The 12,684-nt window shown below is 33.4% G+C and overlaps 1 protein-coding gene across 3 annotated transcripts in view; it reads left to right on the top strand.

Moving 5' to 3' along the window:
• Glra3 (glycine receptor alpha 3) overlaps positions 1-11,189 on the top strand; it is a 137,708-nt gene extending 126,519 nt beyond the window's left edge. For all 3 annotated transcript variants that reach the window (XM_057752657.1, XM_057752656.1, XM_057752658.1), the window contains one exon: positions 10,734-11,189. In XM_057752657.1, the coding sequence (XP_057608640.1) occupies positions 10,734-11,012 (279 nt within the window). In that variant the 3' untranslated portion in view covers positions 11,013-11,189. The remainder of the gene's footprint in view (positions 1-10,733) is intronic.
• The last annotated feature ends 1,495 nt before the right edge of the window (positions 11,190-12,684 follow it).

The following is a 12,684-nucleotide window of genomic DNA, read 5'->3' as shown; positions in this document are numbered from 1 at the left end:
GCAATAAGTAAGGAAATAAATAGGAAACTTATTTATATACACAATTCTAAGAGCAGCTGTAAAAGCAACCAGAAAATAAGGTTCAAAATGCTTTTGTGCCATCTTTGTATTTTTAGACACTGTTCATTATAAGATTATGTATAAAAATCAAAAATTCTGTTTTAATGAGCACATATTTTCAATTTTATAAATAAAAATATATGATGATATCACAAAGATGCACATCTGTGAATGACGCATATGTATCCAGGAGGAAAATGTAGAGTATTCATCCATGGGTGACTTATAAATGTATAAACCCAGAATTGGATTCGTGAGATTGCATTACAAATAGTCTAGTTTACTAACCTGAAATTTGGGGGTAAATTATATTTTTAAAGTATCTCCCAAGATGGATTCTGCTGTTCATTTTTAACATCCCCAATTAAGAATCTAGCAAAAAAAATATGAAATGAACATTTTTTACCATCTCAACTTTATTACATATTATCTTTAACCAGTACTACTCTAAAGCACTGTATTGACTTGTTTTATATCAACTTGACACAAACTAGAGTCATCTGAAAGTAGATAATCTCAACTGAGAAAATGCCTTCGTAAGATCCAGCTCTAGGGAATTTTGTTAATTAGTGATCAATGGGGGAGGGCCCAGCCCATTGTGGATAGTGCTATCACTGAACTGGCTGTCCTGAATTCTATAAGGAAGCAGCCTGAGCAAGTCATGAGGAGCAAGCCAGTAAGCAGCATCCCTCCTTGACCTCTGCATCAGCTCCTGCCTCCAGGTTCCTGCCCTGTCTGAGTTTCTGTACTTATTTCCTTCAATAGATTATGATATGGAAGTATAATTCAAATAAACTCTTTCCTCCCCAACTTGCTTTTGATCATGGTGTTTCATTACAACAATAGAAACCCTAACTAAGGCAAGTACTTACTATGTTCTAGAATCTACAATCACTTAATTAGTTTACTATGTTATTTCCCAATCCTAATATTTCTTGACTTTATCTATCAAAAATATTATATGATTTACTGACTATAACTATCCAATTAGCAATATTTTAATTTTATGAAATCTGAATAAGATGTAGTAAGTTCAATATGGATTCATATACATGCACATATATAATAATAAATAATATATGTATATGTAAAATTTCTCCCTAAAAACTGAACTATTAATTATCATTAGTAACTAAAAAGATTTCAGAAGCTAATGAAAATTGCACATTCTATTAATTATGGCTTTATAAAGATTTCTGATGAAATCTTACACTTATCTCACAATTATTTTGAACAGAAAAAATGTATAGTAATGTAAACATTTTTTTAGAAAAGTTAGATGTTTCTGTTTTTAACAGGTAGGATAAGCATTGTACAATTCTGGAAATGGTAACTTTGACTTTTGTAAGGCATTTTTCTCAAACTCAAAACTGTCTGGACTGACCGAATTCTTTATCCTCTTTATCTACATGTTCTGCTTTAAAATGCTCTGAGCAATCTAAGTCTTAAAATCCACTTAATTACAATAGATCAAATGATAGAGTGTGTTTCTTTTCTCGAGCAACAGTTTTCATGAGTTTCCTTCATATGCTAATTAGGAAGGATAGTCAAAGTAAAGAAAATTTATAGAGAGTTTGTTGCAAGAAGAGATCTTACATCAGTGCAGATGAAATTTTTAGAAATGTTGTTTTTATAATTTAGTATAGTATTGGCTTGAACATGATACATAATCTTTGAAATTCACGTCTGTTCTATAAGAGGTACAAAAGAACCCTTTGTCCATTCAGAAGAGTAAAAATTTGCTCTCGTACACAAATTTCCCCACCTCACACTGTCAAACCCTGCTGTGTGCTGACTCCCACTGCACCATGTCATAGATGCTATCTCCAGTGCTGAATGTGTATGGGTGTATGCATGATATGAAAATATTTTTGTTAGAGGTCACTGTTGTTGTGTATGGAGAGATACAAGGGCACCCTAGTGTTTCCGAACATGCATTATCTGTTGAGAGCTTTGAGTGACATTGGACTGCTTCAACGCATTTCATGTAGCTTCCTCCACATTACAGTAACTATGCAATGCTTTGCTAAGAGAACATTCTAGAACTTGTCTTTTAACTATCATCCACATATACAAATAAAATAAATTATGACCAAAATTTGTGTTTAGCTAGGCCAACAGATTTCTTTAGAAAATAAGATACAATTCACTGCATTTTGAAAATTGGTATAATACATTAAAATGACTTGTATTGTAAATGTATTTATTGTCTTACTTTAAAAATACCTCAATATAACTCTTAAGATTGATGTGTAAACTATTTTTATGTCTTGTGTTCTGTAGTTCTATGGTCTTAAAGCAAATAAAAAAATGTATGTGCAATGTGTTGATTGAAAGAGGGAAACCTCATGGCTGAAACTTTATAGTACCCACATACATGAAGTCATTTAATGTGTTCCACTCTAGATTTATTTATGGTATACTCTAGAATGAACATATTCCTTAAATAGGTTAGACTTACAATGTTTACATATACCTTTCAAAAGTGGTTGTTCAATAATTCAAAAACCAAAAGAACTGTTTTCTAAAGATTCGCTTTTATAAGACATTGAAACTTTCTCTTCTCAAGTAAAATAAAGATAAGATTTTGATTATTTTCTGAAAACAACTATTTAGAATTTATGTTAAGCAAACTATTCCTTTCAAGTGAATATAGCTTGAATACTATTCATAAAAAGTAATATTCTGTAAAGAAATGTAGGGCTGGCAAGATTGTTCTGTATGTAAGGACACTTGCTATGAAAATGAATGAAGATCTGACCTGAGCTCTAATCTCAGAACCAAGGTAAGAAGGAGAGAACTGATTCCCCCAAACTGTTCTTTAATCTCCACACCCGTGCCATCCTATGGCACATGCACACTGACATACACATGCACAAACACACAGAACTAGTAGGCAAACAAATAAGCAATTAAAAGGAAAGAAACAAAGTAATATGACGGCATATTCGACCGGTATGCTAGAATTAACCAGACCAGCTAAAAACAACAGATATAATTTAATAATTGAAAATGGAGAAACTCACACCACCGGGGTAAAAGTTCCGATATCCGAAACGGGTCCTGCAAACACCACAGGCAGAGAAGAGAGTAAGCTCACCTGGATTCCCAGGTTTTCTTCCCTGGCCCCAGGCGGCCACACCCTAGCCAAATGTGATTGGCTGAGCTTCCCCATTGGTAATATAAGGCCTTCTTATTTGAAATTAAAATATCATAATTGCCTCTGTGTCAAAGTTAACTAAAATATTCATGCAGCTTTTCCACACGCCCCCAATTATATTCACTGAAAGAATTTAGTATACTACACCAGAAGTTAAGGTACTTTTTAAAAAAACATTCTATGGACTTATCTTTCCCTTAAAATATCTATATCCTATTTTCATAATTCATCTAGATACTGAACATTCATCTTTAGAAACTTAAAATTTGCCACTTGTTTGCCCCTAATTATGTTTGGAATCAACATTGAATGCATCAAACATACACTGAACTCTGTCATCTCTAATCAATGTAAAGCTTTCCTTCAAGTGGTGTTCGAAGAATCTCATATCAACGTTTGACTTTCAACTATGAAATAGTTTGATGGATCCTACTTGTATTTTCTTACGATTTGTTTTTTGAAACAACACAAAAACATTTGACAATAAATTGTAAAAGTTATTTAAGCAAGTATGCATTTACAGTTATCTATTCATGATCTTAACTTATAAAGAATGTTTGAAAGGTATCTACTAAGATTGCACTGGAAATTATATATGTAATCTAACTATCAACTTACCATATTTCTCTGTATCTTACTAAAATTCACATAATCAACTTCCTGGGGTCTTAGATGCTCAGTGTTTTGTGACCATTCGGTGGCAATTTTCCTGCCTTTATCACATTCATATTCCAACTTCTTATTTTTGATTCCTCATTCTAAAGACCTAGAATGAGACCAAAAGTTAATTCTGATTGTTCTGACCTCACGGGTATGATGATATATTATTGTGAGGACAGAATGAGGAGATTTCACTGAAGGACTACATCTGGTCTACCACCTTCAGCCTACCTCTACTGTTTCAATCTGCAGTAGGCAGATATTTGAGTTGTCCTTCAATAGGATACTTTAAACACAGTGAAAAAGGACTTCGATTTTTAACAGTGCAGGTTTGAAGAATAATGAATAAAATATTTTTATCTGTTCCCAATTTAAAATGTCTTTTAAAGCCTTATTATGAAGTTATACAACTAAGTGGCATTTTAAATTTCTCATTGTTTTCCTTTGAAACTGGCTTAAAGAATAATAAGGGGTTTTGTCTTGAAGTAAATTAAATTAATGTTTTAATTTTTCTTTTCTAAGCAGTCATGTTTTGTAGCTTATTTTTAGTCCATTCTTTGCGATCTTTATTCTATATTATCTGTATTTAAAAGTCATAACATGCCTTAATTTTATGATCACTAGATATTAGAACATATATAGAGAACTTTTCAGTCAAATATACACATGCTTTTTAATTACTTGCCTTTGTGACATGGAGTTCATTAGAATATACACTGAAGATATTTCAAATTATAAATTATATTCAATAAATATTTGAGAGGTGATTGGAATAAGGACTTTCAATACCAACCTGACCATTTACAAACACTAATTTTATGTTTCAACTATTCAAAACTAAAATTGATTTCATGATAAGATAATGTATCACATCATATTCTAATTCAGTAACCTAATAATTGATAGTAGCCTTTTAAGGAAGATTCATCACTGTTCTATTATTTAGAATCAGTTTTTCAGATTCTAAATCTGACGTCACTTAAGAGATTCATTTGACTATTTTATGGTACTAGAAAATTCATGGGTCAAATCTTGGGAAATGTTTTATAGACTATAACTTCCCACAGTTAAGCAGGTAATTTGTCCTGTCTCAGAGGAACAAAACTGTAAAGTTCAGCAGACATTTGACAGCTCGGGAGGAGATTCCTTTTGGGGCTCATTGTCAGATAAACTGCCTGTATATGAATTTGATACATACATAACCCAAGAAGTTACCTTTTTGAATATTCCTGAGTAAACATTTTTTCTAAATGTAGGGTATTTTTTATAAGAGATTATTGATTGAAATTCCCTTTTCACATGACCCATTAAACAAATATCTGAGAACAAAGTATGAACCAATGTCCTTCATGTGTTGGTGGCTATTTTTATCAAAGTTCACGAGAACGCCCATAGATCATTTAAATGCATCATCTCTGTTCACAGTACCGAGCGTTTGATTTCTCTACATGCTGGCAGTCTCTCTGAAATTCCACTATCTGTACTTTCCCAGAAACTGGAGTCTACCTCCATTTTCATACTAGATAGATACCTCCACAACCACAGATGTATGGCCATGAGCCTCAGATCTCTCAGTTTGTCATTTTCCACTTCAAAAACGATTCATCTTCTAGTTACATTACACAGAGGTGGCAATATAAGGACAAAACAGACTCAGCAGAGTTCAGAAGTATTCTATGTTGGTCTTCTCATAGTAGAGTCCAGAAGAGATGGCAATTTTTTCCTTCAATGTTTATGAATTGTATTTATTGGCTTTAGACTCAGTAAGTCCTAGATGTAGACCAATGATGTTAACCCTGGAGTCTGGATGAAATGGTCTCTACTGTCCTATCACATGTGCTACCAAAGTTTCCAAAATTCCTGATCGTTCCCTTGAAGAGAAAAGTTATTATTCATCATTAACTGATTAACTTTAAATGTGATCCCCATTAAATATTGATCAGTTTTCTGCAATAAGTTAAAGAACATAGTTTCTCTGAGAGGAAAGGAGACTGTAACTGTATCTCTCCCACATATATGTATACTGTGTTGACTTTTCTTTTAGATTGAGATTAAAAAGAAAATATCAAAAATATCAGTCAAATTGTAGCTACTTCCTTTGTCCTGACTAACTTTCTAGAAGTTTCACATTATCCAGCATATGAAGATGAGTGTAAGAATTCTTTACTGAACTCAGATAACAGCCAGTCTGCCAAGACCCATCTAATTTTTTCAGAGGCCAGACAGACTGTTCTAGCAACACTTAGTAGAACTAGCACCCCTGCCTTCACTCATTCAATCAGAGCTGAGAATGCCAAGTGTCATCATTCAACTCATAGTGTTTGGTATTTACTTCAGATGAAGACTTGGATAGTTGTTACAGGTCCCATTCTAATACATCCAGTTAAAACTATACTTAAAAATGGTTAATAAAGATTAGGCTCAGACCAGAAATAGCAATATGTGCTCTATTCTTTCAATTGCACATGGAGTCAAAAAACCTCTGTACTCTCTTTCTTCCTACCTAGAATCTTCTTGACTACCAATTCCTACAACCATAGCCTCCCTCTCTACTGCCCCACCAGCTTCTTTTTAACAACTTACTGCATCCTTGTTCCTTTGTAATAGTATCATACATTATCCACTGATTTTCAGTACCTAAATTGTCTGGTTTTTTTTTTTTTTTTTTTTTTTTGGTTTTTCGAGACAGGGTTTCTCTGTGGTTTTGGAGTCTGTCCTGGAACTAGCTCTTGTAGACCAGGCTGGTCTCGAACTCACAGAGATCCGCCTGCCTCTGCCTCCCGAGTGCTGGGATTAAAGGCGTGCACCACCATCGCCCGGCTAAATTGTCTGTTTTTATCATCCTTCAGCATCCCATTTAAAATATTGTTTTATCTTAAATTCCTATTCAGAGTTGTGCAAGAAAATCCTGACCTTCAATACAGTCTTTAAGTGTCAACGGCCTTAACTTCATTTGTCCAATTAGATCTATCTAAAGGGATGAAATAAATTTAAAAAAAAAAAAACTTATATCTGTGTCTTCCTCTCCATTTTCCACTATCATCATTGTTTCTAATGTTTGATATAAATAAATCTAGTAGACTTCCTTAAGAGTGGTAACTTCTAAAACTAGACCTATTTCCAGCCTCCTCAATCTGCCCACAGTCATTCATAGGAATCCTACCCATTTTCAATATTATCTTTTAGTTTCTTAATAGGCATGTATAAAGTGCTAATGATCTTTATTTTAAATAGTCAAGAGATATTTTCTTCCCACCAGTGACCTCAGCATGACCTTTGCAGAAATAATTGTACTCATGAATCTACATGTCCTCCAACTTTCTGTAAAGGAAGACCTCCCCTACCAATAATGGTCATACTACAGAGTTTAGATGAGTGTGGTTTGATCACTAAAGCCAGAAATTTATGAATAAGAACACTACAAGTTGGAATTCAGCATTTTTACCAAAATTTTTATGCTGCATCATCTGAAAATCTATCATTCCCTCCTACATTGATTAACTTAGAGATTCATGAGAGCGTGGATCACACAGAGCTCTGCTAACTCTACAGAAGATTAATCCGAATGATTACACTGCAACTATTATTACTATTTAGTAGCTCCTGGCAGCATATGGCTACCAAACACTAGAAACGCAGTCTGACTTTATAGATGAAATAAATACAAATTACACATCAGATCCCAAATACTTAGTATTAAAAAGATGAAAAATTTCAATTTATATGTTGTACAAATGCGGAAATGTCACTATGGACATATTGCATTCAAACTGCTTAATTAAAATTAGCTACTTACCTCCTGTAACTTGCTAACATGTGGCTCAGATATTTTAATATATGGGCACATTATACTCTAAATACTATTTTTGGTGTGTCGCCTGCAAAGGATTATAGATGTAATCAGGACAAAACAAAATACTCTTTCACGTTTTCACCTTGAGCCATCTCAGAAAACCAACTGCTTTCTTCACGTGCTTCTTCCCTTACTATCATTTGACCCCAACTTCTCGAGGATGGTTAATTAAGAAGACATTACTGGATGCTGAGACACATCCTCATCAATTTCTATCTCATTGCTCTTCCACATAATTCTTCCCCAGGGGGTACTTCTGTGCCATCCGTATTCCTGTAGTAAGATTCAGACCCAATAATTTTCTGCACATCATTTGCCTTGTTAACCCCAGAGCAGATCAGCACCCGATGCTCCTCAGAGCATAACAAAACTTTCTAGTCATATTGGGGAAAAGCTATGCTATAATGTGTCTTCTGTGTCCACTGCTGAAGTTCAGATTGAATTGTCACTTAAACCCTCTAAATAAAGGCAATCTTTCAAACTAAGTTTAGCCCCATCATCATCTTACAGGAATCTGAGTTGTTTCTCCAGGACACAGCTTCTTTGCCCCCGCATACACAAAAGTCAAGGGTATGTGATTACCTTCGCACGCAGAAGTCAAAGAGCTCATTCTAAGACAGTTGTTTGTATGGCCAGTCACACTGGCTGAGGATAAACAGACCTGTGCACAGTCCTCTTCACCCTTTCATGCTGGTGCAGATACCCACAGTGAGTGGAGCTGGCTCTATTCCCCATTTAGCTTAATTCTATGATTTCAAGAAAATGATACCCTAGAAACCATGGGTCATTTTCAGAGTGTCACAACAGCTCAGGACTTATGAAACTCTCCTACACACAGTCAGTTATATAAAAAGACACAACAGAAAAAAAGTTGACTGTTCATTTATTGTTATGTTTAATTTTCAACGAAAAACTACTTGAGAAGAGTAGCTGTGGTCTCAGAGATTTTAAAATAAATAGTCCAGAATAGGTGAAAAGAAAAGTAGCCAATGAATTGGTTTGTTAAACGTATATTGTAAAATCATAAAATATTAGTATTTTGATAATGAACTTTCCAATTCAACTAATACACCAATACATGCAAATGTTCATTGAGAAAGCTATTTTCTACTTTTTAGTGCTGTATTTTAAATATGTGTGTTGATGTAATTTAAATATTATATTTCAAAATTAAATGACCTGAATATATAATTTAAATTACTGAGATAATTTACGTTTCCATTCAGGAATGCAAGAAGCAGCATCATTTATTAAATCTTAAAGATGATAATATACCATTTACATAATAACAATTAAGTTCATATATACTTTTTAAAAGACAGTTTTAAATCATGCACTATGTTTATCATAAAATTGTTTTGAGAAGTCTAAACATGGCCACATGAATGAATGCATTTACAAGAGTCCTGAGCAAAAATGGTTTCCATTTTCTTGTTCTGAAACATTACAATACAGTATTACAGTAGTCACAGGTAACTTGGATGGAAGCTTTATTTTAAGGTGATTTTAATTGTTGTATTTTAATTGCTTCCACTCAAATCCAATTGCTTAATGAATCTTACAGTTGAAATGTTTCCAGTAATTATATGCTTTTATCTTTCAGGTGGAATTGCCTCACCTTCATAATTCTATAAAAACTACTTCATACATTATTGAATCAACGTTTGCTCATTTTCTCACTTTTAGAATCCATAATTATTCCTATTTTTCAACTTTCATATTTTATGACATGCAGTTTATTGAGCAGCTACATTCATAGACCTAATGCAGTTTTCAAGTTGGGCCAAATGATTATTTTATCTCTTAAACTAATATAAAAAAGAACTATCATAGCAGTTTTATACCGATAAAATGTATCTTGAAGCTTGCAGTTTTACTAGCAAAAAATGATCCTTGTTATCAGTAATGATAATTTAACTCACATTTTCATGTATTCATCCATTTTACTATATATTAATTAATAACATGAGGATATTTCATTTATAAATTTTACATTCAATTTTATAGGTTTTAATTAAGCTTTTTATGTGCATATGTGTGTGTCTGTGCATTTGTACTGTGTGCTTGCAGTGCCTATAGAAGCCAGAAGAAGGCAGTGGATCCCCTACGGCCAGAGATTTAAGCAGTTACGAGCTACTGTGTGGGTGTTGGGATCCAAACTCAGATCTGTAAAAGCAATAAGAACTCTTAACCACCAAGTCATTTGTCAAGCCCTAGATTTAGTTGCTTATGTAAATATATGGGAATTTCTCTTTATTTAGAAGTAATAGTATAATTTCAAACATTATTTATGAATTTTAACTTATAATAAGTTTATTATTTACAGTTGATTTTAGGCAAAGGGCAAAGAGTGATAAGTTTACTGCTTAAATATGAAATAAGCCCTTCAAATTATATTCATAATTTACCAACTCACCGTATCTGTGAAGTAGCCATACACATATTAGATCATGTTATTATCTTGTAACTCTTACAAGCAAGATGGTATAAAATAGAGAAACAGCATAAAAGGTAACACAAAGCAAGCAGAATTTTCTAATAGACTGTACTTTCCAAGGAAGTAACTAGAATTGGAAGAAGTGAGTATTAAAAGGTTGTCTCCACAAGAAATAAAAATTCAGCCAATGGTTCTGGTGTTGATTTCCCTTTTGTCAGTTATTTGTATGTTTAAACTTGTAACCAAAAACTTCTAAGATACACATATAATAAATCTCTCAACAGCTTTTTTCTTACTCTCACTTACTTTGTTGCATGTAAACACCCTAGAACTTTTATCTCTCCATTAAAACTCATTTGGGAGTGTCATATTGACCAGAATACCTATAGGAGGTAGCAAAGCAAGGAAAACCTCACATCAACTCATCATCATGTGCTTCTGCTATCTGTTCTTCATATTAAAGCGAGCATACGTCATGATAAAGGTTAAGCCATAATTCTGAGATCCAGCACAGCATGCCCTGCTTCCTTACTAAAACATCTCCTGGTGTTTTCTACAAACAGGAAGATGAGGTGAGGGAGAGTCGGTTCAGCTTCACCACTTATGGAATGGGGCCATGTCTGCAAGCAAAGGATGGCGTGCTCCCAAAGGGCCCCAACCATGCTGTCCAGGTAATGCCAAAGAGCCCCGAGGAAATGAGGAAGGTCTTCATCGACAGGGCCAAGAAGATTGACACCATCTCCCGAGCCTGCTTTCCACTGGCATTTTTGATTTTTAACATTTTCTACTGGGTTATCTATAAGATTCTTAGGCATGAAGACATCCATCAGCAGCAAGATTAAGCCTCTGGAGGCACACAAAAACACTGCAGTCAGAAAATGTTTCCTTTCCATCAGAGTGTGTGTATGTGCGTGTGGTATGCAAATGACAGTCAATGTATCAAACAGCGTACTGGGAAAGAATTTACTTTTATTTTCCCTGTAAAATAACGGGACAGATTTGTTCCTTTAAGGGATACAAAATGCACATTGTGGGGTCCTGTTTCATATTACTGCGAGATGGTCTGTTTCCTTCATAGTGTCAATGGGTGTTATATATGTTACACTAGCACATACAGTAGACATTACAACCACTTTGGGGTTTCTTGATTTTTTTAATTCAATTAAAGTAAATAAGGTGGAATCAAGACTAGCACAGTAAGATTCATGAAACAAGTATAATAAAATATTGAGGGTAGTTCGAGGCCAGCCTGGTCTAGAAGAGCTAATTCCAGGACAGGAACCAAAAGCTACAGAGAAACCCTGTCTTGAAAAATCCAATAAAAAAAATATTGAGGATAATAAAGGTAATGGTTTGAGATGTAAAGTATATTTTTAAAGGAAAGTGACAAGATCATTTAGTGGCAACTTCATTTCAGTTAGAACACTGACCATTGGAACATTGTAGAACCAACATATACAGGAACAAATTATCAAATTGGCTACTCAAAATAAAGGCCATCATGTAAGATATTAAATATCTCTCTGTGGAAATTTAAAATAAACAGCTTAAGCAATCATGCTATGTAAAAATTCTATTCATCTTTAAATCTCTAGGAATAAAGATAAAGATACTGTGGGAGTCTTTGTTCTTAAATAAGTGTTACATTTATTTTTAATTAGTACCAAACACTGAAAAAATCAGCTCATTAGTAATTGTTAAATTTAGTAGCAGCTTGTCTGAATGTTTGGTGATTTATGTAATTAAACAAATTCAATTAGATTTTTCTATTTACTTTAGAATGAGAATTTAAATATTAATATACTAAAGTACATACATTTTGATATAAAAATTCAAGGAAAAATATAAATGGATTCATGAAAGATGGATTTTTTTAATAAGAATTGTTTTCTCATCTAAGTTACATGAGCCCCAAATACCTCCAAATAGCAGGAGAATGGATTTCAATTCTAAATGATTTAATATATCAATTGTATCAATGGAGATTGTTTTAATCTTTATAAGTTGATATATTCAAAATGTAGTCATTCACAAGTTGTAGGCATTTACAAACAATTTTGTTTGGAATATATCCTTGGCCCATGCAATTATTTCAACTGAGGTGGAGTTGTCTCAGTTCAATCATATAGCAGCTACTAGGGCAAGGTGTATAACAGAATTCTTGGTAAAAATTAAACCAAGCCCTGACTCAGCTATTCTTTTTCTTAACTATTACTGCCATTAATATTATATTTGAAAAATGTTTAAAGTGATTTTAGATATTTTAATTATTGATTATTCTAATATTATATAAAGTGAAAGCATAAAGAATTTTCAAAATCTCAGATGTGTTGTAGAAATATCAACTGTTTTTTAACCAAATGGTACTATTTTCTGACCTTTAACTGCTCTCAAAAGTCACAGCAGAAACTGCCACTTAAAATGAAAAACTTTTCAATGTTTCTGTAGTTTAGTCAACCCAATCATGGACTTTAAAGCTAAGTTTTGAAAAACTAACCCATGCTAAGCAGTGCT

The sequence above is a fragment of the Chionomys nivalis genome, chromosome 20 (genome assembly GCF_950005125.1).
Source record: "Chionomys nivalis chromosome 20, mChiNiv1.1, whole genome shotgun sequence".
In the NCBI taxonomy this organism is placed as follows: Eukaryota; Metazoa; Chordata; class Mammalia; order Rodentia; family Cricetidae; genus Chionomys; species Chionomys nivalis.
This window is presented reverse-complemented; position numbering and strand designations above follow the sequence as displayed.